Source organism: Dysidea avara, chromosome 5, assembly GCF_963678975.1.
Source record: "Dysidea avara chromosome 5, odDysAvar1.4, whole genome shotgun sequence".
Classification (NCBI taxonomy): Eukaryota; Metazoa; Porifera; class Demospongiae; order Dictyoceratida; family Dysideidae; genus Dysidea; species Dysidea avara.
In genome coordinates this window covers 617,149-643,718 of record NC_089276.1, presented here as the reverse complement: position 1 = coordinate 643,718, position 26,570 = coordinate 617,149, and the positions used below count along the sequence as shown (strand labels likewise).

At 38.8% G+C, this 26,570-nt stretch overlaps 1 protein-coding gene across 1 annotated transcript in view; it reads right to left on the bottom strand.

The window, feature by feature from the left end:
- Window positions 1-26,570, bottom strand: part of LOC136256444 (glycine dehydrogenase (decarboxylating), mitochondrial-like) — a 27,898-nt gene extending 1,328 nt beyond the window's left edge. The window contains exons 1-23 of the mRNA XM_066049400.1: window positions 26,312-26,570; window positions 26,132-26,210; window positions 19,048-19,183; window positions 18,425-18,589; window positions 17,675-17,764; window positions 14,727-14,874; window positions 14,351-14,462; window positions 14,212-14,296; window positions 13,878-13,974; window positions 13,006-13,111; window positions 12,894-12,949; window positions 12,637-12,729; window positions 10,849-10,932; window positions 10,227-10,330; window positions 9,010-9,094; window positions 8,768-8,952; window positions 7,623-7,698; window positions 6,897-7,022; window positions 6,415-6,494; window positions 5,279-5,461; window positions 5,053-5,227; window positions 1,043-1,118; window positions 162-257 (exon numbers count right to left, since the gene is read on the bottom strand). Coding sequence (XP_065905472.1) covers window positions 162-257; window positions 1,043-1,118; window positions 5,053-5,227; window positions 5,279-5,461; window positions 6,415-6,494; window positions 6,897-7,022; window positions 7,623-7,698; window positions 8,768-8,952; window positions 9,010-9,094; window positions 10,227-10,330; window positions 10,849-10,932; window positions 12,637-12,729; window positions 12,894-12,949; window positions 13,006-13,111; window positions 13,878-13,974; window positions 14,212-14,296; window positions 14,351-14,462; window positions 14,727-14,874; window positions 17,675-17,764; window positions 18,425-18,589; window positions 19,048-19,183; window positions 26,132-26,210; window positions 26,312-26,515 — 2,641 coding nt within the window. The 5' untranslated portion in view covers window positions 26,516-26,570. The remainder of the gene's footprint in view (window positions 1-161; window positions 258-1,042; window positions 1,119-5,052; window positions 5,228-5,278; window positions 5,462-6,414; window positions 6,495-6,896; window positions 7,023-7,622; window positions 7,699-8,767; window positions 8,953-9,009; window positions 9,095-10,226; window positions 10,331-10,848; window positions 10,933-12,636; window positions 12,730-12,893; window positions 12,950-13,005; window positions 13,112-13,877; window positions 13,975-14,211; window positions 14,297-14,350; window positions 14,463-14,726; window positions 14,875-17,674; window positions 17,765-18,424; window positions 18,590-19,047; window positions 19,184-26,131; window positions 26,211-26,311) is intronic.

Sequence of the window (26,570 nt, the reverse complement as noted above, 5' to 3'; positions counted from 1 at the left end):
TAGTGATATTCATGTCAGCCAGTATATAAGATAGCAAGCCAGGGAGAGCTGGTAAAGTTAGTGGGAGAAGTAGTGCAGGCCCCACCTCTGGTGGGTATATACGGCTTCTCAGTCCAGCTGCTACTTCTATACATTAATGAGCTGGTTAATGAACACCTCACCATAATCTTGTAGTCTCTTCGCCACATCCACTGCTTCAACACCAGCCCTGCTCTCAAATGGAGAAATATCCAAGATGAACTCATGTGCATTGAATCCTAAACCAGTGACAACGAAATATTTCACTACATACATCATAATGTACTTCATAGTAGGAACAAACTAATGAATAACACTGTGACCACTCCTATACCAGACATCATGCTTAGGGAGTGACCTTATCAGTGAGGTGTCCTGATTTCAGGGGTCTAAATGTGTGTACACTAATACAAATGGGACCATGGACAAGTGTCCTGATTATCAAGGTGTCCTTATTAGTGAGGACACCTTGATATACATGCACGCACACACATTACACACACGCACTCTCCTAGTCTCACGTGCCAAACAGTTTGTGTGGGGGCGGCAAATAAACCGTCTGGCACATGAGACTAGCATGCCCCCTCCTCCTCTCCACTACCATACACACGCACCCACACACACACACACAATGGTCATAGGGTCATATGGACAAGGTGGACAGCATGCAGTTAGGCCTCATGAATACTTTATAGCTGTTCACAACTGCTGAGTGGAGTACCAGCAATAAGTAGCTTATGTAAAGTTTACATAACAATACAAACTACCCTCAATCCACCCCCACACTCAGCCACTGTGCTATATAGGGAATGGTAGCCAACAAGTTGTACTAGCAGTCTGTCATGTTGAGCTCAGGCTGTGATGTTTGTTGGGTCTACACAAAGGGTATGTGAACATGTTGACATACTGCCCACAGTTCCATTTGTATATTAGCACACACGTACACACTAATAAGGACACTTCAGCACGGTCTGGTACACTCCGTTACATTATTAGAGACCTCCAGATACTGCTCAACACTTACCATGTTCGCCAGTGAAGACGAAACTGTAGTGACCCTTTAACTTATTCACCATGTAGTTAGCATTGAGGATGGCAACCTGTACATGAGGTGAATAAGAACAAGTAATCACTGTATGCAGTTAAACCTTATGTACTAAGGAAATGTGATCTACTAGTATTACTGGTAAGTGCTTACAACTGGGCCACCATCTATAGAGGAACCACTGGATACCTTGGGATCATCTTTGTTACCTGATTATCAAGGTGTCCGTCCTTATTAGTGAGGTGTCCTAATTTCAGGGGTGTGTACACTAATACAAATGGGATCATAGACAAGTGTCCTGATTATCAAGGTGTCCTTATTAGTGAGGTGTCCTGATTTCAGGGGTTTAAATGTGTGTACACTAATACAAACGAGACCATGAAGAAGTGTCCTGATTTTCAAAGTGTCCACATTTCAGGATGCCTTCTTTTATCTTAGCACATGTGGCTCAATGGTGAGCACGTGCTTACAACTGGGATACAATAGTGTCACAAAAGAAGTCCCACAATCAATCCACCTCAGTAATCCAGTTATCACTGATGGGATCAGTTCCCACCCTGGCCACCTCAATAACATGATTAGAACATCTGGAATATGTTGAGCTGTTACTGCAGCATCAACAAGTTGTGCTGAAGTAGCTGTGTTTAGTGTTCCATTAGTAACCTTCACATCTGGTGATCAGAAGTTAATGGATGTGTACAGTGGAGCCATGTCAAAAGGGCACCTTGTTAGTGGAGACTTGTCCATAGTAACACATTAAATCAGGACACCTCACACTTCCACATGGTCTGAGAATCAGAAGGGTTCTAGTGCCGGCCAGAAGGGTTCTAGTGCTGGCCACAAGAGCAGATGGAAACTCCACCCCACTTGCCCAAAACAGAAGATAATAACTACTTTCTCAATCATGGTCATAAAAGATCAGGTTTAACTGGACACATATTCATTAGCTAATTGGTTATTATTGTGTAGGCATTGGAGGACACTGAATCACATCAGGTACACCATATTGTGTAGTACAATAATATGATATGATTCATGATTTTTATTATCGTGACACAATTTTTGCTCATTTATGAACTCTTTGTTTGTCTATGAGATCATCTATTAATTTCTTTAAAGGACAACCTCCCCAAATATCCTCCATCTCAAAGTGACTATGATCCCAAGTGTATTCTCTGACAGTACAACATGGATGCAGGGATCATTTTCATTTTAAGGGGGGGATTGTAGTAAAGAATGCAATAGGGGAATTCCCAGGCTATCCTAAACAACTAACTCATAAAGGTCATCTAACAAAGCAGCCCCTCTACCTGTTGATATACAGTCAACTCTCTGCTATGCTAAGTTCCGGCCTAAGTGACATTTATGGTTCTGGCCTAAGTGACATTCATGTGGTTGAGTTTTACAATCTCCTTTGTCCTATGGTGGTTTGGAGGTGTGTGCAAAGTGCAGAGTACAACATATCCTGGTGAGATGTAAGATTGGTAAACTGATATACTAGCCACAGTTGTGTTCAACACTTAAGGCTCCCCAATTGAAACATCAAGAGACCTTGATCACCAAAATGCTAGTGTAGGCATACAAGACGAATGGTGACATGACAAGATGTTAGTAGCTAGGGTTCATGTATACCCAGAACCTTTTACTAATAATAGTGAATTGGGAAATGCAGTTCTAAATTACAAAAATATTATAGTATCAAAGAATGTAGAACTCTTGAGGAGGAAAACATTTGTGGTCTGTTGACAAGTGGGAAACTTTCACAGCTGTGTGTGATTATATTTATTCCAAAAAAGGACAAGAAATTACAGGAACAACACTTGTGGGTTGGGGCACATGTGCTAATGAACGTGACAGCCTTGCAGTTACGTACAGTACAAAAGTTCCAAGGTCAATATTGTTGCAGTGGCGTACTCACAGTCCTGCACAGCTATTGTCGATTTACAGTAAATACTGTGAAGATAGCAAAAATTTTTGGAAAATTTCTATTGTGGAACTTTGGGTGCTTGACCTGTGAGATATGGTACAGCCTTCTAATTCTAGTCCTGCCCCAGGAGGATTTGCCTTCGGTGACTCATAGCACCTGAGTAGTGCACGGTAAATGTGTGTGTGTCGCGTGCGTGTAATGTGTGCGTTTGTGTGTGTAACGTGTGCATCTGTGCGTGTGTGCAACGTGTGTGTGTATGTGTAACGTGTGCAAGTGTAGTGTGTGTGTGTGTGTGCATGTACGCATGTGCATTGTGTTTGCCTGATTGATCATAAGATTGGGATAATGGTGGAGAATTAGTTCCTCTGACCATACACACACCTGTCTACAGCTAGAGACTTTGTGCCTCATGTAATCAGTTACAACAAATTATCTCTGGTATAGCTTCACTCATCAGCTGCTAACTCACAAGGTGTACAATCACTCCTAGACTATACTACCTTACCATTGGCTCCAATATCAGTTAACAGCCACTCCATATAATCAGATACATTGGGGTACATTCCTGACTAATTGGTTAACACTAGATCATTAATGGCTATGTATAGTCTGTCTGTCTGTCCGTCCGTATATGGAGTAAGTGATTTTGTATGTTCCTCATAACTCACACCTAACACATATATGCTAACCTCTCTCTCTACTCTTTTGTAATCCAGGACATTAACAGTGATAAGCACACACACACACACAAGCTTGCATTTCTATAGGAACTAGTATATCTGTTGCTTTTCACCTTGTGGTACTGATCCGATATCAATACACACAAAAAAGAGGGCCACAAGGGTTTTCCCAATAACTGCCATACTGGTCTGATCCAACACTAATAATCTGACACAATTTTTAGCACCACAAGTGTCGGATTATACCAGAGGTGTTATTATGTGATACGACTGATTTATAATTATCATGATAAAATCATCCAAATATTTAACACCTTATTAGCACTAATTTGTATATAGCAGTAATTAGAGCTGCGCATTGACAACACATTCTGTAAATTTTAAAAGTGCCATCATTTCAATAGTCGAGTTGCTGTAGCATATGTGTATTTACTAGGAACTCTTGTTTTTGTTTGCACAACTTCCAAATTTCTTTTTGAATGGATCACCAAAGTTTCAGCCTAGCAGTTATAGCACTAGACAGTAAAATAGGAATAGCAAGAAAATCAACCCGGAAATAAGTCACGTTTGCAACCATAACTTCCGTTTGTAGCATTGGGATCTGTCTGCTCGTGCAAACCAGGCAAGGTTTTGCTGAGATAGTCACATATATAATAAAGTGACCTAGCTACATAATTATGACCTGAAGCAACAAATGTTGTTAACACTCTGGTCATGCTATATTCACCATACATGTAAGATATGTCATTTCACTTGCAAAGAGTACACAAAACAAGATAAGGAATGGTTTACTGTATACCTGGTTTGCAACCACTTTAAATAAGTGGCAGTCTACTAGTTAAATAGTTATTGTCAATCAGCGTCTGGCAAGCAATGTGTAGTTACCCAATTAGTAGCTGTGCTATTGTTCATGTGTAATTTTATGCTAGCAAAACTCTCATCATGTCTACAACCTACATAGCGTGTCATGAAATCATTAGAACATCTCAACCATACATAGCTCACAGGCTACTACAGCAGCAACAGACACTACAGTGGTGACGTGTTTCTGAAGAGTTAACACATTACCAAAAGATGTGGCAGAAACAAACAAACAAACGTAGAAAAAATTGACAGTCAATTCATGCCATTATGGTAATCAGATATTGTCTGATCATAAATCAGCTGCTATCCTATGGCTTATTGTATACATCATTTACACTGCAGAATTATGGCTTTGCCGTATATTTTCCTGTACTTCATAATGTGACAAATGTATGTTCCTCATTAGACAAGGAGAGAAAACTAGCCTATTTAGCAGTAAAGCAATGATTACTGGAACCTGGAAGGAAGCCATCCAACGGATGATGCTTGTCCACACACTCACATACGTACGTACTCACCTCAGAAGCTCTTCTTAACCCATCAGCTCCCATCATCTTAATATAGGCCCACGATATTGGCAGGATGGCTGCAGAACCCCAGGGGGCGGAGCTCACGGTACCAAATGATTGGCTAGTGTTACCTCTATACTTTATCACAGGATGATCAGGTAGGAATGGCACCAAATGAGATTTACTATAAACCAGCCAATCAAAACACAGTAAACAAGGTGGCAAATTAACTTACACTCCAATCGGTCCCATTCCGGGTCCACCACCTCCATGAGGTATACAAAAAGTCTTGTGAAGGTTGAGATGGGACACATCACCACCATAATCTCCCAGCCGGCACAGACCAACTTGAGCATTCATGTTAGCACCATCGAGGTAGACCTGGCCCCCACAATCATGTACCATGGAACAGATCTCTCTATTATGGGATAATGGTCAATGGAACCTCATTTGTATTGGGACAAGTACCAATTATCTGAACCATATAGTATAGCAGCACAACACAAAAATTGTACACTTTTTCATAAAAGCATGAAACTTTCCACATTAGTAGTACTCCTCATGATGTAATTTTTTTTGATATAGTGTCATCGCAGATTTGACCTTTGGTGACCTTTATGGCCATTTTTGGCCAGAAATTTGATCATTTCTGTCTTTATCTCCCTGAGGCATTAATCAACTCATTAAAACATGGTACCAAAATAAAGATCTTGTTGAACAAAACAACTATGAAGTTAATAGGTGATTTCATTCCAAAGTTATGATCATTTATATTACCCATGAATTTTGAGATAATTTACCTCCCCATGGGTAATTTACACCCCAAGGGCAGATAAAGAGAATTTGCAGCTAATAAAAGTACTTCTAAATGGAACTACCTATCAACTTCAAAGAAACCAAGTTGTTTTGTTCAACAAGACCTTTACTTTTTTAGCATGTCAATTAACGCCTCAGGGAAATAAAGACAGAAATGATCAGATTCCTGGGCAAAAATGGCCATAAAGGTCAAATCTGCGATGGCACTATATCAAACAATACATGTCATGAGGAATACTATTCATGTGGAAAGTTTCGTGTTTTTATGAAAAAGTGCACAATTTGGCTAATTTTGTGGGCTACGCCGCTCTAATACACAGTATATGCAGTGAAACATCTCTTAACAAACCTTTCAAATTAAGGACACAAACACCTCCATAATAAGGACAAAAAATTTGGGTCTGGCTCCTACATTTTTATCTCTGAAAGAGGAAAACCTCTATACTATTAACCTCTATATTGTTGTAGTAAATTGGCTGCAAATTCTTTGGTTATAGCAAAGTATCCATGGTCATACCACCACTACAGCAGTCACCTACACACACAACTGCTCACTTTACTCCATCTTCAAATACACCACTGGTAGATGGGTAGGTCAAAATGATACAAGCAATGTTCTTGTTGTGGTACTCCAACTATACAGGAGAAGAACACACACCATTTATATATGCACTGTAGTTGTTGCAGTTGGCCACAGTATTGCAGCATTATATTGATGTGTCTCAAAATCCATAGCATTGTAGTTGTTGTGAAATTATACAGCACTAAAAGAGGTATATACTGTAGTTTAACTATTATAAAGAATTGATAATTGTACGGTATCCTGCTGAGTAGCATATGTTTGATCCAACAAGTCTCTCATACAGTGAAACCTGTCCTAGCAGCTACCTGTTATTAAAGGCCACTTTTCTTCTTCAAATGTAAATTTTACAGTAAATACAGTACATTATACCCATCTAAAAGTTACCCGTTGTAATCCACCCATCTAAAGCAGTCATCCGTCTATTAACATCAGAAAATACTTCCGCCGTACTCACCTTCTCTTTCCAGACTTCCATGTCAACTCCTCCCTGATGGTTAGTCTTCAGTGATATTGGCTTAAAGCCAGCCATGTGTGCACTGGCAGCATTGGTGCCATGAGCACTGTCAGGGATGAGGCACACCTGAGGGGATAACAAACAAGCAATGTATGGGTAACATGCACACATAGTGAAAATTATCAGTCATATACTGGCTTTGATACAGTCAGCAAGAGCAGTAATATTGTTGTAGAACCATCCACCTGTGTAATTATGTGCTATGAACATGAGACCTGAGATCACTGTGTAATAAGGTCAACTGCCTCAAGTAGCCATTTCCAAATGTGACCTGAATACATGTCTCTAGAAAGTGTCACTACAATTAATACCTTGACATAGTTTCCTTGCATAAAGAAGACGATGAGGAAAAGAAGACAACGGCTTGGAAGATTGGAGATAAAAGGTAAAGGCAGGCACAACACTTGTCACAATGCCAAGAGGAACTTGGGTAATGTATTTCTGGGGGGTATCCATCACCGGGTCAGACACGCAGGCAGATAGGTAAACAACAACATTCTTTTTTGTAAGTCTTAATGCTAAATTTATACCAATAAAAGTACTTTCATTAATATTTCTATGATTGGGGGACAATATTATTTGGGGAGGAGGGCATCCCTACTAAACAGTACTACCATGTAATATGATCAGTACAGTAGACAATATGATGGCTGGTGATATACATACCGTTCGATGATGTTCCCCTTTGCTCTCCAGGTAAGCTCTTATGGTACACAGGCCAGCAAATTCACCTTGAGCTCCACTGTAGGAGGAATGGCAGTAACACACACACACAACACTACAATGTGATAGGTCATACTAATCAACTTACAAAACTTATAGAGAAAGAAAAACACACAAGAAAGGCTTGTTGCTGCACAATAAGGCAATCACAAATATTACAATACATATGCTTCCATAAAGACTTTCCTGTGTCATACCATTACATGTTGTCCAGCACTACATTGCTATAGTCTACAGTTTAGGTTAGTTCACTATTCCAATTAAAACAAATTTGCATGTGTAGTTTTATGGCTTCTTGCATTGTTCTATAATACACAGCTTTATCTGGTAAGTGGTTTTGGAGTTATAGTGATAGAGAACAAGAAGAGCAAAACAATCAATTTGTACAGTGCATATATGAGGGAAAATTACAGACGTTTGTTTAATCAAAGTATAGTTTTTGGCCCAAATAATAAGGTTACATTTTACCTCAATGTAAACAAACACATATAACTCGCATTTGCTCCATGGTACAGAAACAAATCAAAATTACTCTCCATGAAGAGGTGAATCTATTGGTATATTAGATATTCCAATTCAAGGTCTTTCTTCATTGTTTACTGAAGTAAAACATGTGTAAAATTATTTACGCAGCATGCATTCTTTTACCCAATGGCATTTATCTTAAAAACAGAACTATGCAAACAAGTTTGGTTTCAGATCACAAGTGATAGACTAGTATGGTTGAAGACATGGTCATTAGAAAGATTAGTATCCACAATATTGGTTCCTACTGATATAGCCCAAATCATTCAGATCAGCACTAATCCGATACTAGGACGGTAGATTGGCACGGTCTGCTATACAACACAGCAGCAAACACACTATTGTGACTGTTCTATTAGAGTAATTGTTTCCGTGAGTTGATTTCACATACTAAAGAGTTATACGAACATCCTCCCCCAGATTAGTCCGGATAATTGACTATTCACTCCATCATGTGTAAAACTCTTATGATTTGCTAAGCTTGTAAAACTGCGAAAGTCTATTTCATGTGAAAGCTTCCACATTACACTACTCCAATATTAGAACAAGCAAATTGTCTGTACCTGTTTGGTTGGAAACTGATCTTATTGTAACCAGTAATCTCACACAGGTCACGTTCTAACTCCTCAAGAAGTTCCTGATAGCCGGGTGTCTGCTCCACTGGTACAAAAGGATGAATGTTAGCAAACTCCGGCCATGATAGTGGTTGTAGTCCGGCTGTGGGGTTGAGCTTCATTGTACATGATCCCTGTACATTGTGTTGTTATGGTAACTGTGAGTTAATGATTACATACATGAAACTAACCAATGGAATCATAGAATGACACAGAGACAGGTCCTTGTTCTCCAACTTCTTCATGTACCGTAACAGGTTGGTCTCAGAGTGGTAACTATGACAGCAGTGATGTAATACATATTACCATGGCAACAGAAAGTACTAGAATGTGCAGTCAATGAGAATGGAGCTGTGAAATTAACTACCATTTGTCACAAATCAGTTGACCCAGCCATCAAATAGGACACCCTGAAATGTTCACACTTTTATATTCAGACATTTGTTCAATGATGATTCCTTTTGTGTCCCCTAAAAAGTAGGGCTGGGCGATACTACCATTTTAGCGATACATCGTGATATTTTGAAAGTATCGTTATCGCGATATCTTGTTATTAACTATCGTGATACCATGCCTGTACATTACTGTCATTTAAAAATTCATTTGTTATGCAGTAGTTGGCTAAGAATCCTTAAAGTCCACCCATCTAGTTTCCCCTGCAGAGAGGTGTGAACACCATAACAACCTCAAAGCATGTGTTACAATAACTGTTACTGTAAACAAGGATGATAGTGGCTAGTTTGCTATCACCTATAAGGACTTCCTGCAGGAATGCTGAACAATACATTATATGGCACCAGCTATGATTTGACTTATTTGTAAGTATCGTGAACTATTCAGTATCGTGAATAGTGGCTTTAGTATCGATCGTGATACTAAAATGGCAGTATCGCTCAGCCCTACTAAAAAGGGGATCCCTCTATACTAAGGACACTACAGAAGGGTCTTAAGCTGCACAGCTCCACTTGAGGTATTTCAAACTGCTGTCTTTAGAGGAAACTTGTGATATCTGAAAAGTTCACATCAGAAAACAGCAAGGCCCAGAAAACAAATATACAGTACGTACACACTAGAGTTGCAACAATACAGTGTGTAGACATATTGTATATTGCCTCTGGTGTATCACGATACAGTGATATATTGCACGATACATAATGGAGTCTAAACAATGGTCTATGTAAGGGATTTAAGTGAGCTAATTTTTCTTTGAGAAGCATTACATACTATTCAGTTTAACCACAATATACAATAATTTGATTGTCAGCCATGTTAACAAGCCACGATGTGTTGATATATCACGAAACGTGATATATCGATACAGTTTGACTTTGTATCGATACGGCGATGTCTTAAAACAATACAATACACGATATATACTGATAGTACGCATGCACGCACACACACTAACCTATTAAAGACAGGATGGGTGAGGTACGATGAACTGCGTTCCAGTGAGGTACCCATAAAGCTACCTTGTTGAACACCGTCAAGATCACCTCTCTCCAGTGACTCCTACAATAGTAAACAACTCTAATTAATGCCAATCACAAATAACATTCTATAAATATGTTGATACAAATCATAGAGTGGTTCACTCAACACAAACCACATACACTAAATGTGGTAGCAAGAGTTATTATGAGCTCTTGCTGGTAGTTTAAATACTATTGTAACATGACCTTACTTGTAATACAGGCAGTCATTTATAGGGATACTTCTGAACACTGAAATCTGAGGTATAGGTTACCCCTAGAGGATATTGCAAACTGACTATCAGTACAAGGACAGTTTTCATTAATTTTCAGATACTGTGAACTAACTAAGTCACTCTACAAAGATGTATACATCAAGTTTCCATTAAGGATGCTGACACAATAAAAACTTTACACAAATAGTTGTACACAACAGTAAAGAAGTGTGATATAAGAATTTTCACCATCACAGAGCTCTCTGTTTTAAAAGTTTACAATACTTTCAGGAGTCACATCCTGACGCACACACCATGGCAAACAGCAGGTGGTACAACTCACCACATTGTCTCTACTACAGCCAAACACCCACAACAAGTCAAGGAGATCATTCGGTGTAACTGTCTCGTTGAGTGATACTCCAATCTGTAGTGGTGAGAAATACAATACAGTAATTCTCTGAACCACAATGTGTCTCAGGTAATTATTAAACTATTAGCAAATTGTTCAAAGCCAATTTATTGGTATACAGGACTGTTCAAATACTCTAACAGAAAATACACTTCCACACTTAACATACTTTAATTGAAGATTGCGTAGCAGAACTGAGCCTAGTTTTTTTCACACACAAAAAAAACATCTTATTCATAAATACAAATACAGCATTTCAAATAAACAAAAAGAAAATCTTTGCCTTGCTCAAACTATGGGCAGAGAAGCAAGCTCTGCCCAATCCTGTATCGATGGAATTGTTGCCATTGCTGATGCAGCATTGCCACGTTGGAACATCAATAGCAACCTTTTGAATCATTGGGTGGCCCTATTATCACCAGACTGCTCCATTACCTGGGAACCTATCCACCACACTAATGAACATGCACATGATCCCAAGCACCCAGGGTCTCAACACAGAGAGGGGAGCTGAACAGGTAAAGTCCCCAGAGCAAGCCTAAGCCTATTATGCTTTTAAGAAATTCTCCCTATCATGCTCACATTATGCCCAGTTGTTCCCCATTATGTCCAAAATAATACGCTCATATAAATTGTGCATTGACTGCTCTATTAGAGTAGGTGACTGTTCTAATAGAGTATCTCAATCTTTTCCTTGACACTGTTATTACTGTACCGCCTGTTTTATTAGACAATCTGCATTATGCAAAATGAACTTCTCTGATGACCAAATACACAAATGTTAGCTTACCTGTAATGCCCCTAATAATACTGGGATAGACCCTACACTGTATATATAGCAAGAGAGTAAGAATATTAATATTGAAGTATAGACCAGACCAGTTAGTGACTTCACCAGATAACTTGTAGTATAGGATAGTGTCTAAGGATCCACAGGATCCAGGATTCTCTCTGGATTCCTTACAACTTCTCTACTTGGGACCAACTACTGTTAACAGTCTAGCAAGTTTGTTATGGAGAAAAGTATATTGAAAATCACTCAAGTCAAGAAGGTTTAGTTATACAGTGGAACACCTCTAAGATGGACACCATTGGGGAAATGAGATATGTCCTTTATATGGAGATGTCCTTATTTAAGGGGTTTTCTAAAATTTTAAAATAATCAGTTTTATGATGCAGGAGACTAGACCAAGTGGTGGAGCAAGATGGGTTATGGTACCATGTGAACCAGATATGATCAGTTTAATAGCAACAGAAGTGATGTTATTGATCATGGGTTACCTATGGTGTGTGGCCTCTACTACACTATCCAGACAATTAGACACCATAAAAATGTTACACATGCTCCCATAAAGACTTGTCTGGATTACTCTGTATTTGATTAGTTATCAAGATGGTTGGCTATACAGTTTATCCTGTAGTGCAGATTTTTTCTTGAAGTGCACCAACTACTACTTTCAGAAGACCTGGGTAAGAACATTGATTATTCAATGTCAATTAACAGTATCCAATGTCAATAAGTGTATGTTCAACTTCTCAAGAAGTTGAAAAGTTAAAATATATAACTAGTATTTTAGCAATAGTTCAATGGGTTTAACATCATTTACAAAAACAATATCAAAAAGGCTGTACGGTCCTTTGCATTTGTCAAAAAATATATACCTATATGTCTACCATAACTCTGCATGTTGAATTGTTCTACAATTATATTATACTCACCGCTCCATCTTCATACTCCCTCAGGTTAATGTTACGTTCAGTCGCACGTCGTAACACCTTCAGGCTATCAGAAACATTAGTATTGCATGTGACCTGTAAACCACAATAAAATAACCAATCACTTTGATCATAGCACACTACCACTAGGTAACAAGGATAACAGCATCAACAAGAACAGATTTAGAATTATTGTATGAAAAGGAACATCATTTACTACTGAATCACACATGCACACACTATCAAAATACAAGACACACCTTAATGGTATCAAAGAACACACCTGGGTGCACCAAGTGTCCTTGACGACGCAACACTACATAATAACCATAACAACATTAATCGACACCACGGTGTTACTATGATTCCCACCTTCAGCTAGAGCCAGTGTAGTCTGGTGTACTCTTACTGCAATATCCCTGAGGCCACTGGGACCATGGTACACTGCATACATGGCAGCCATATTAGCTAGGAGAGCCTAACAGGTGTACAACATGTGATATACAGTATAAATTATTATAAACACCTGTGACAATTTCCTCATGAAATATATTACACTAGGATCCTCAATTAACCAAACACACTTTTAGTGACTGTTCTATTAGAGTATTTGGGCAGAAGATGCATGTTCTACAGTTTGCAGGGAAAGTTACTCGTGGGAAGAGTTTTACAAATGCATCATACTCTGTATACTGGCAGAAAAGTTTCACGTTTTGATCTTTTGTACTGTATAAACATATCCATAAGGAGGCATACATCTAGCTAACCAGCATAATTTTTAAAAACACAATTGTAACTGTAATCGTGAAATTCACAAAAAATTTCCTATGTGTAAACTAGGTATTGTATAGCACAAAGTTCAACCAGAGAAAACTTTGACAATTTGAATCATAATTCATCACTTCCATTTAGTATATTCTTTTATACAATATTGAAAGTTTTTGTCAAAATTTCACTTGTCAAAATGCTCATTTGTGCTATACAGTATTAATTCAACAGAGCAGATTAACATATCTGAGCACTTTTGTTATTGAACTGGTACACAAGTTCTGATACTCCACTGTACTAGCAAATGTTCTGTGCAAATTTGCTACTGATACACTGTAAGATTAGTGTCTTTATCAAGTACACATCTTAGTACATGCATGCAGGATCTATTACACTGTTCTATTAGAGTATTTCAATACCTTATTACACACTACAGTGTGGCTTAAATGTAGCACATGTCAGTAGGTGTGGCTCACCTGTGCAGTACAGATGTTACTGGTGGCCCTGTCCCTTCTGATGTGTTGTTCTCTAGCCTGCAGGCATAGTCGATAAGTTGGCTCATCCATCTTATCTCTAGACAATATAACACCACATTGTGTTTAGTGTAGTGTATTGTAGTGTAGTGTGTGTGTGTAGTATAGTGTACTGTAGCGTAGAACCCCGTCTGTCTTGGGACCATGGACAAGTGACCTGATTATCAAGGTGTCCTTTTTAATGTAGTATTTAATACTAGTAGCTCTGTTCCATTGAAAAAACAAAATCTCTACTCTATTTAACTATAATTACAGCTATACATGTAACAAGACATACTTAGTTTTTCCAACTATTCTGCCAGGCAGTGACCTTAGGAGAGAATGTTTGACAGCAAAGAAGCCAGCATGTGGCCCTCCATAACCTGTTAGTAGGAATATGTAACCACACATCATATTGTTATTCATTTAGTGCTCACCCATTGGGACTCCAAATCTTTGTGCACTACCCAAGCAAATGTCTGCTCCGAGGTCCCCAGGTGGCTTGAGCAGACAAAGTGACAACAGGTCTGCGGCAAATGCTACCAATATCTGTGAAAAAATGTAGCACAATTGGCTAGCCACCATACACCATGTTTTAGAGAATGAACTTTATATTTTCACGAGGATTTAGTATTTTCATCAAAACTACCAACAATAAGAATACCCTACTAAACAGTGTCTGACAAAACAATGTCATGTATTATAGGAACATAAACACACCAGGTGCCACCACAACCCTTACTAAGAATAATAAGTGACAACCTTTACTAAGCACTGCTAAATAATAAGTCACAACCCTTACTAAGTACATACATTTTTCTGATGAGCTGTGGTCAGCAAGTCAGTGTAGTCCTCAATACGTCCCTCAGTGTTAGGATATTGTAGTAAAACTCCAAACACTTCACCAGATGATAAATTAAATGACTTATAATCATCAACAATAACCTCAGCCCCTAGGAAACTAACAAGAGAAATATTAAACACTAAACAGTCATACACTATAATTACTGACCAAACAACCCATCATTACCCAACCACAAAACTTGAGACTTTCAACAAGTTTAATACTGGCTGAAAGTAAATCTCTAACTTACAAAACCTTTAAATAGAGACCACACCTTGAGGCCATACCATACACCGTGCAACATTAGCAACTACTGTATTGCAAGCAGCTTAATAATAGAAGGCCTGGCGTTAATTTAGTTCAAGCCTTGTAGCACCTCCACTATCCTCAAGCACTCAGGGTGTGTTGTTGTCTAGTAGATATAACCTTAAAATGAACTGGTATATTATTATGAGTTAAACTGTACGACACTTTAAATAGCTCAGTGTTCTATTATAGTATGCGTGTTCTCATATAAGGGTGTCCCTATTGCTAATGAGGTGTTTGGATTACACCATATACAACTCAGTACCTCCCACAATACTAAACAGCTATATATGTCAGAGCTTTCCCCAGCCAAACAAAGTAGAGCAGTAAATCTGTCAACTTGCTACCAACATCACAGTCAATTTGTTAATTATATACATTCTTTTTACCACATCAAAAGAAGTTTGAGTGAAGTATAGTGGTGCTGCACCGCTTTACCACTCTTTAGGGAAGCCCCTGTATATGTGACTGTCTCAACAAAACCCCGACTTGTTAGCACAACTTTCAAAACTTTTTTTTTCCTCAGCATTATCTACAGTGTCCAAGGAATGGATCACCAAAGTTTCAGCCTTCTGTGGTGAGTAGTTGGAATTACAGCACTAGACAGTAAGAAGAACGAGGAAATCAATTTGTACAGTGACTATGCTAAAATAAACTACAGGCCTGTTTGGATTAGTCTACAATGTTGGAATTTGGCTTGAAATGTTTCCATAGATTAGTAAATCAACCAAGGTAGTGTTAGCCCTGTAGTCACTTATGCATATGGGTATGAAGAAGAGACAATCTTGTTTACATTTACCGCATTGTAAACAAATGCGCGTGACATGCATGCCGTTGGGGCTACAGAAACAAAACAAAGATTTTCAAACTCTCCATGAGCAGGCAAATAAGATGGTATAGTTTTAATCAATTTGAGTCTTCCTTCTCTGAGTAATGGCTCAATAAAACTTGCATATTTTTTCTTTGCAGCATACGTAATTTAGATTTTTTTTTAAATTTTGTTTTCTCAAAACGCATTCTTGTGCAAAGCCAGGTTTTTGCTGAGATGGTCACATATACTAGTGATACTACTCAACAGTTATATATACTAGTAAATAATGAGAAGTATTCTCCCTCTTGATACTACTAGTGTTACTACTCAACAGAGGTTGGACACGATATAAGCGCTATCAAAATTATTACCGTTAATTGCATAGTTCTGATGTCGCGATAGCAGATTATATGATAAAAGTGTTTACTAACAGCCACACTATTTTACCTTGTGTGTATAAACCCTTCTTGAGATGAATGAAAGTTTCTTTATAAAAGACGGCAGTCTCTCATTTGCTGTGAGGCCAGGCCAGGCTAGCAGTGCCTGCCTCAATTGCCTGTGAGGAAGTGGAAGCATTCATATCACTGCATATTGATTTCTTGGACGATTATTAGCCTTAACTGCAGTGAGTAAGTTGTTTCGTGGTACTGCACGCTGATTCCATCCATGAACTTCTTACACACGTGATCCCCCAAAGATTACATGAGCTATTTATGCGCCTGGAGTAGTGGAGTTGAATGGGGTAGACCAGATAAATATACTAAAATTGAAGTGCACTTTCGACTGGTACCTGTTTACACTTTGCTAAAGGTTTGGTTAAACTTGCCATGCACTCATTTGTGCGTGTCCAACCTCCTCTGTCAACAGCTATACAATATCACTACTCAACAGCTATACAATGTCACTACTCAACAGCTATACAATGTCACTACTCAACAGCTATACGATATCACTACTCAACAGCTATACAATATCACTACTCAACAGCTATACTATGTCACTACTCAACAGCTATACAATATCACTACTCAACAGCTATACAATATCACTACTCAACAGCTATACAATGTCACTACTCAACAGCTATACAATGTCACTACTCAACAGCTATACAATGTCACTACTCAACAGCTATACAATATCACTACTCAACAGCTATACAATGTCACTACTCAACAGCTATACAATGTCACTACTCAACAGCTATACAATATCACTACTCAACAGCTATACAATTTCACTACTCAACAGCTATACAATGTCACTACTCAACAGCTATACAATGTCACTACTCAACAGCTATACAATATCACTACTCAACAGCTATACAATACCACTACTCAACAGCTATACAATGTCACTACTCAACAGCTATACAATATCACTACTCAACAGCTATACAATATCACTACTCAACAGCTATACAATATCACTACTCAACAGCTATACAATATCACTACTCAACAGCTATACAATATCACTACTCAACAGCTATACAATATCACTACTCAACAGCTATACAATATCACTACTCAACAGCTATACAATGTCACTACTCAACAGCTATACAATACCACTACTCAACAGCTATACAATATCACTACTCAACAGCTATACAATACCACTACTCAACAGCTATACAATGTCACTACTCAACAGCTATACAATATCACTACTCAACAGCTATACAATATCACTACTCAACAGCTATACAATATCACTACTCAACAGCTATACAATACCACTACTCAACAGCTATACAATATCACTACTCAACAGCTATACAATGTCACTACTTACTGTGCTCTGGTTTTGACTACAGCGATGGAGTGAGGGTGACAATGTCTATCAACCAGGAATGTGTTCCTTGTTTCCTTCTCTTTGACTTGTCTGTGGATCACATGATCAACAATGTGGGATCACATGATCCCCAGCATACAAGACATGATTATTACCATAAGCCTAAATGACATCAGGTCACACTGAAATTAGAGGGAGTTTCATTTTCAATCTCAAGTACCGCTTTTTGTGATGACAAAATTGCTTATAAGATATAACCATTATATATGTAAATAACTAAAACCAGTTGGAACCTTCATAACAAAATTAACTATACCCATACTTGCTGGTATAGCTCGTATGGATTTCAGTTGTCTCAAAATGTTAGACTCCCCTAAATACAGGTTGCTATTTTTAGAAGTGACATCATTTCAGTAAAGGCTAACTACAGTATGTATGCAATGGCTTGCAACACCCACAATGATCTTCATATTTTCATTTACCACCTATGGGTGGGTCTAACACACACACACACACACACACACACACACACACACACACACACACACACACACACACACACACACACACACACACACACACACACACACACACACATGTTGAAGGTTTTTGTACCAACAGCTAAAGCACACAGATGTCCCCAAAAATATTGATGACTTCATTTCTGTATTCGCAAGATGTGAAGTATTGATGAGTTATAGACACAACACTTGATGTTAGCAATCAGTACACAATGATGTATATGGTCACCTGAAGCAGAGAGCCATGGCTTCAGCAGCAGCAGAAGCTTCATCAAGTAGTGAAGCATTAGCCACTTCTAGTCCAGTGAGGTCAGTGATCATGGATTGGAAGTTCATTAAACACTCCAGCCTGCCCTGAGCTAGTTCCGCTTGATATGGTGTGTACTGAGTGATCCTAAGGAACAAAAACAATCTCAAACAATCCAGATATTTGCACTGTTTTGCTGGCATTCAAATATATATGGCCTAATGCACCTTGCTGGCTGGATTCATGAACTGGGCTAGAAATAGCCTCTTAATAATCCAAGCATTATCTAGCACTTGTAATGCTTGTTGAGCTACAACTGCTGATAATGCTTTTCCTTATAAGTCACACATGCACCAATTTATTAGAATAGCTATGAAACGTGTGTACTAATTGTGGTAAAGCTCAAACCTTACTGGCACTTATTGAGAACATACAATATGTACTGTATAGGTGTTTTAATTGACGAGGGATTTAACGTGCTCCCAATTTTAATAGTAAAACTACTATTAGAGTCATGGATGGTGTTAACAAGTTTATCCTAGAATTTGTGACATCACTGTTTCTCACTACTACAATATACATATTAATTCACACTTATGAAATACCATCCAGGATTCTCTAGGATATTCCTCTTGATGACGGCAGGGACGATGCAGTCATGATAACCCATACCGATGTACGACCTGCACAACTTGTTCTTCTTGCTCAACTCGCTAGCTCTCTGGTAGAGTTCTTGTTCAGCTAAAATGGAGTAAGTGAGTCTCTGTAATTGTGACTGTAATTTGATAATCTATAAGCTAACAATTAGTTAAAAGTGTGATATGTGCTGACGTATGCGTGCACATAACATCACATGTGCTTGCGCGTAGTGTGTGTACAGCAGGCAAGGGACCAGAGCACCAGCCTGGAGATCACAAGGTTCCAGGTTAGATGTCAGGTGATGCACAGCTGCTGTCGGTGCTATTCCCTTGAGCAAGAAACATTGCTACCCAGCTGTATAATGGGGACCTGGTATTTAATGGTGGCAAATACCAACTGCCCATATATCACATAATGGCTAAAGGTTGAGGTGGAACTTTGGGTGCACACACCTTCACCTGTGAGACATGATACAGCCAACTATGGGATACTAGAATTAGCCTCCAGGAAAATATGCTTGTGCTGATTCATAGAACTTGAGTAGTGCACAGGTCTGATTCACTGGGTAGGTGTGACTCTGTGTGTGTGTGTAGTGCGTGCGTGCGTGCGCGCGTGTGTGTGTAGTGCATGCGTGCGCGCGTGTGTGTGTGTGTGTGTGTGGTGTACGTGCGTAGTGTGTGTATGCATATACCTGTTTAGGGACATTATAAATCAAGTTGCTGAGCTGCAGCGGGAACCCTTTTGAGAATGTTTATATGACATATAAACATTCTCAAAAGAGTTCCCACTGCAGCTCAGCAACTTGATTTTCCAGGTCAGTTAAGTAAGTACTAAGGGATACTTTGGGACCATAACTAAATGTCTAAATGTATACAATCACAAAAACAAAACAAAAAAATTCGTAGATCTTGTGCTCCCACAGGCAGCCGGATATGGAATATTTTTAAACATCACCAAAACTCGAATTTTCGTCTGCCTGCCTGACCACAGTCACAAGGCTGGAGGCCTAACAAAGCAACTAGTATAGCAGCACAACCAAAAAATTGTGCACTTTTTCATAAAGCCATGAAACTTTCCACACAAATAGTAGTCCTCAATACATGTATTTTTAGATATAGTGCCATCGCTGATTTGACCTTTGGTGACCTTTACTGCCATTTTTGTACAGAAAATTGATCATTTTTGTCTTTAACTCCCTGAGGCAGTAATTAACTTGTTAAAACATGGTACCAAACAAAAGATCTTGTTGATAGAAACAACTTGGTTTTTATTTGAAGTCAATAGGTGATTTCATTCTTAAGTTATGAGTATTTTTATTAGCTGCAAAATTTGATAAATTTATGCATAATTATCTGCCAACAGGTAATTCACACCTCGAGGGCAGGTAAATTTATCACATTTTACAGCTAGTAAAAATGATCATAACTTTGTAATGAAATCACCTATTGGCTTCAAATAAAAACCAAGTTGTTTCTATCAGCAAGATCTTTTGTTTGGTACCATGTTTTTAACAAGTTAATTACTGCCTCAGGGAGTTAAAGACAAAAATGATCAATTTTCTGTACAAAAATTGCCGTAAAAGTCACCAACGGTCAACTCAGTGATGGCACTATATCTAAAATTACATGTCATGAGGAGTACTATTTATGTGGAAAGTTTAATGGTTTTATGAAAAAGTGCACAATATTGCCAATTTTGGGTGCTACGCCACTATACTAAACACACGGCTACCATTTTACACCACAATAACAAACTCACCAGTGGGATGTGCCTTTTGGGGTTCCAATGAGTCTGTGCCCTCTTAATCTATTTACTCACCCCGCTATATTTCATAAGCTAAAAAATTACACACACCCTGGTAGGCTTGAGATACTCTAATACAGCAGTCACCCTAATACTCACTAGCAGTCACCCAGTATACTATAAAAAAAAAACCAAACAAATATGTTTAAAAATTATTGATTTAAAAATGAAGTATTCTAGGGATCCAAGCAATAAAAAGTAGTGGAACAAGGGATGAATGATGGTATTACAGCATAGGTCGGTGGGAAAATCCAGCATTAGTAGGGATTTTCCCACCAAGCAATGCTGTAATACCATCATTCATCTCTTGTTTCACTACTTTTTATTACTTGGATCTCTTTAAATTTTTATAACACACTTACAAGGGATACAACTAAAATATACCCATGACTTCCGAGGGTGTGCAGCACTCTCCCTAGGAAGAGTGTATATATTTAGTCATATCCCGAGTAATCGTGTTATAACTGTTATATTCTACACCCTAGTAGATGAAAACGATTATAGGTAGTAAGTTATAGTGAAACAGCACCTCCTGGAGATGGAAATCAATAGAAATTCTTGATGGATCAGACGTTTTACACTTTTAATGGTGCCACGCCCACATAGTCGCGATTAGTGAGTTATCCACGAAGGAGACAAGAGTTCATCGAAACTTGTTCCAGTTCCTGAGGTGAATAATTGTTGGTTGATTTAGGCGCTTGTTATTAGAGACTTGTTTACCGTTTAGATAAGGATTTCGCGGAATGTGTGAAGTTACACCATATATGGTAAGCGTAGCCACAAAGCGTGGTATATCAGTTATATTCCACAGTTTGCATTGGTTTATCAGTTATAAACCACAGCGCGGCGCTTTTGATCTCAACCACAGGTGTGGTATATACAGTTGTATACCACAGTGTGGTGCTTTTGATCTCCACCACAGGTAGTGTATCATACTAGTGGGCTGATGCAACAGCAAGCCACACACAGAAAATGAACACTTGCATGAAAATGTGTTAGGTTACATTTAACATATCAAATAGCAGTTAAAATGAGGACACCTACATAATCGAGACACTCCCAAGGTAACCCTTAGTACATAAACTGACCTGGAATATGTTGGCAATGTCTCACCAACATATTGGAATACACATATTTTCAAAGTTGAGTGAGTTGTTCTGTGCAACATTGACAGCCACCAGGAAACACACTGCTTGTAGAATGGTATGCGGCAACTAGGACATGGCAACCTAGCTTGCAGCCTATGAGCTGTTAAAATACTTAGAGTAGGGACAATGGTACCCCAATAAGTACTGAAACAAGTTGGATTGGAGTAACGTGTAATGTCCAATAACTGTAAAACAATAAGAAGCTAATATACCATTCTACAAGCAGTGTGTTTCCTGGTGGCTGTCAATGTTGCGCAGAACAACTCACTCAACTTTGAAAATATGTGTATTCCAATATGTTGGTGAGACATTGCCAACATATTCCAGGTCAGTTTATGTACTAAGGGTTACCTTGGGAGTGTCTCGATTATGTAGGTGTCCTCATTTTAACTGCTATTTGATATGTTAAATGTAACCTAACACATTTTCATGCAAGTGTTCATTTTCTGTGTGTGGCTTGCTGTTGCATCAGCCCACTAGTATGATACAATACCTGTGGTGGAGATCAAAAGCACCACACTGTGGTATACAACTGTATATACCACACCTGTGGTGGAGATCAAAAGCACCACACTGTGGTATACAACTGTATATACCACACCTGTGGTGGAGATAAAAAGCACCACACTGTGGTATACAACTGTATAACACAGGAAACTGTGGTATTAATCATATACCATGGGAAATACCTTGCTTTGTGGCTACTCTTATCGCATATGATGCAACTTCACACATTCTGTGAAATCCTTATCTAAACAGTAAACAATTATTTACCCAGTTCGTAAAAGGATTTTTAACAAACTCTTGATGTCAAAGTCAGTAGAAATGGTGGATCAGATGTTTCAGAGTCTTTTCTAGCGGTGCCACGCCCCATCTACTCATGATTATTGAGTTATCCACTAACAGGTGCTGTTTCACTACTAGTATTTAAAAAAAAGTCAATTTAAAACTGAAGTAGGGATCTTTGCAATAAAAAGTAGTGAAACAAGAGATGAATGATTACTGTAATGCCAAAGTAGGGACTTTCCCACCAAGCTATGCTGTAATACCATCATTCATCTCTTGTTTTACTACTTTTTATTGCATAGATCTCTACTTTATTTTTAAATTGACAATTATTTGAAATACACTGTAATCTAGCTATTTACTTAACAGTAAACAAGATGACCTCACCCCTTATTGGTCTAGCTAGCTGCATACCCCTTGGCTGACTCAAGATACTCTGATACAACAGTGATGTATGATATTCTAATAGAACAGTCACAAGTTACACTGTAGCTAGTTGTGCTACAACAAAAAAACTAGTAACTTGTGACTGTTCTGTTAGAATATCATACATGACTGTTGTATTAGAGTATCTTGAGTCAGCCAAGGGGTATGCAGCTACTAAACCAATAAGGGGTGAGGTCATCTTGTTTACTTTTAAGTAAATAGCTAGATTGTTAAGAGGTGTGGTCTCCATACTCTATCGCTATTAGTCCACCTAGATCTTTATTTGATGGGTGTGGTCGTGAGCCTATCACGAACAGGATCCAAATCACGAAGTTGTAGATATCTGGTATTCCTTATATAGTAGCACCGGGACTGAAGCGCTTCTGAAATCCAGCTCTGAAATAATTCTTTGGCGTCTAAATATGCTGCTGAAAGAAAGTGTTGATATGGAAAATTATCGCCTCGATATGGTTTTGATGCTTGAAGAAGAAGACAACCAACCTGATTGAAGATAAAAGGAAAGACAAGGTACAGAGGGAACACACTAGTCAGACCCCAAAAGGCACATCCCACTGGTGAGTTTGTTATTGTGGCATAAAATGGTGGCTGTGCGTATATTATATAGTTATACAACGGCCACGAGTGCTCTGCCTGATATAAACGCACGAGCCTGAGGGCCGTCAGGCCCGAAGGCAAGTGCGTTTATACAGGCAGAGCACGAGTGCACGTTGTATAACTGTTATGTACCACTCACCTAATAGGTGGGGAGAGTCTCACTAGACAGCTGTAACACTTATAAAGGCCAGGTTTCTAACTTCGATTGTGGGTAACCAAGCCGGACGTTGCGATGACGTTCCCCCTGCAGTACTGCAGCCACCTGAGATATTGAAAGCTAGTACGCTATGGGTTATATCACTAACCTGCATTCGCTGTTCGACTCTCATCATGTAGTGCTCAGCATGCCAGTGTGCCATATAGACTAAGCACCAGACTAATCACCATAGTGATTCTCTCGAGCGAAAAAAAGCAGCTAAATAGACGGTTTAAGTAAACAAAACCTAACTACTAAACGATACTAGTCTAATTCTTACTATTCATACTGGCTAAACTCGAATCTGGTGGCATGACAAAACTGGTTCCCACAATCGAACGTAAAGGTTAGTATTATTTAGAATATATTTGTTTTATTGAGTCATTGTCGAAATGGACTACAGTTTAATCTGGGCTAAGATGGCACCAGACTAGTAAGGTGTATAAGTACGTTTATATATATGTAGACTAGAGTTGTTGCCACCCGCGTTGGCTTTTTCGATCGCCATTGGCTGCTTATAAACATTATACGTATTGGTGACATTATGGCCCACAATCGACCTTTACATGTCGGGCTATAAAAGAATTCGAGTGATCTGTGAAGTGTCTTTCCACCTATTAGGTGAGGTGTCGTAGTGGTCTTCGCCACCGGCACTTGTGCTATGCTGCACAAAACCGCAGCCAGTGCAATATCTGTATATTGCACTGCGGTCGGTGCATTATAACTTATAATGCACTCGTTGTGGTCTACAAAACCGCAACCAGTGCGTTATAAGTTATAATGCACTCGCTGCGGTCTGCAGCAGTGCAATATACAAATTATGGCACTGGCGGTGCCTTTGAACTGCCCACGCAGAGTGGTACATATCAGGTAAAGCACTTGTACCCGTGGTATAACTATTACATATAGTAAGTATAAAATGATAAAGTGTTCATATAGGGCTAAGTGTAAATATATACTTTCAAATGAGCAAAGTTTATAACAGCAAATAAACATCATACCTTTATAAAAACAGCCATAACTTCTACTAGGTTCTAACTACTCAACCAAACATGTAATTGCAAAATGGATAAAAAGTGCAGATGGTGCCACCTCTTTCTCAAGCAACTGTGGAGCATGCAAACAAGCAATCATGATGTGACATGACTGGTGATGTGACATGACTGGCGAGTACCTTATCTTTGAAATATTTGCCACTTGACCACGAGATAGAGAATAAACATGACAATTAACATTTTCAAGTAGGCCAATGTGGCCCTCTGTGGTCATTAATTGAAGTGATGTCACAGTTGTATATAATTTAAAAGATCATTTTATGCACTGAACCAGCTTACAAATAAATGCCTTACTAAACTACCAAACTAATAAAATACAACTGTGCTTTAAAGGATACACATACAAATCAGTTGGACATACATTGCACTCTGCTTATTTATTTACACATTGGTATTTCACACGAGACTCAATCTTCAGCGAACTGCAGGGTTCACTGGGGCTCAGTAAATATTTAGAAAGTGCTTCACGTAAGCTTGCTTAAAGGCTTTGTACTTTGTTTTGATATTGAAAAAACGCTTCCGTGTGCTTATCAAGGGATTCCCCAAAACAAAGTACATCTCCTTGAAGCTTACCTGCACTAAAATTTACTGGTAGTGCTGCAATTGAGACTCACATGAATACCAAATGGTGTACAATATACAATTATATACGCAAGGGTTCACCACATGCCTTAACCTCCTCATCCAGAGGAGGAAATATCTCATACAGTATAGTAATTGCTGCCCCACTAGCTAAGGAGAGTCAATTTCTTGACACTGGAATTGTAGATGCATGTATAATGCTAAATCTATGGCTTTCCTAAGCACTATAAGTTATCCATTATTCTTGCAAATGTTAGTACCAATTCCAGGTGTTGTGTTTGGTTGTGCAATTGGCACATGACCAACCTCCTCTCTGATCACTCCACAATGAGGTAACACTTAGGTCATACCTTCAACACTATCACATAACACTAATTTGACATCATTATAAATTTTCCATGAAGGTAGAATTTGATGGTTGCCTTATATTATAACTTACATAATGGTGAATCAAGAATTAAGTCTCTTTTTAGTCGTATGGAGCCAGGAATAGTAGCAGATAGCATCTCCTCCATTGACTGTCAAAGAAACAATATTAGACATAACAGATCTGGTGTATATTGACCACATCAAACAATGCAGTATTGGCACCTTTAATTGAACTATTACACTTACGTACATTCACGCCACATGTTTCCAACATGTCTGCCACTTCAGACTCATTAGGTCCAATGTGTCGTCTGGAAAATGACTCCAGTGGTGGTAGGACATCTTCTATTCTAGCTGGTCGCCAGACGCTGCTGCATATCGCTCTGGTGACGTCTATTCGCGACAGTAGTAGTCCGCGCTTCAGCGTCTTCGTCAACGCGCCGAGGTAGGCCATTCAGGCACAGCCGGTCGTGACAGACTAACTGAATTAATCAGGTAAACCCACAGGT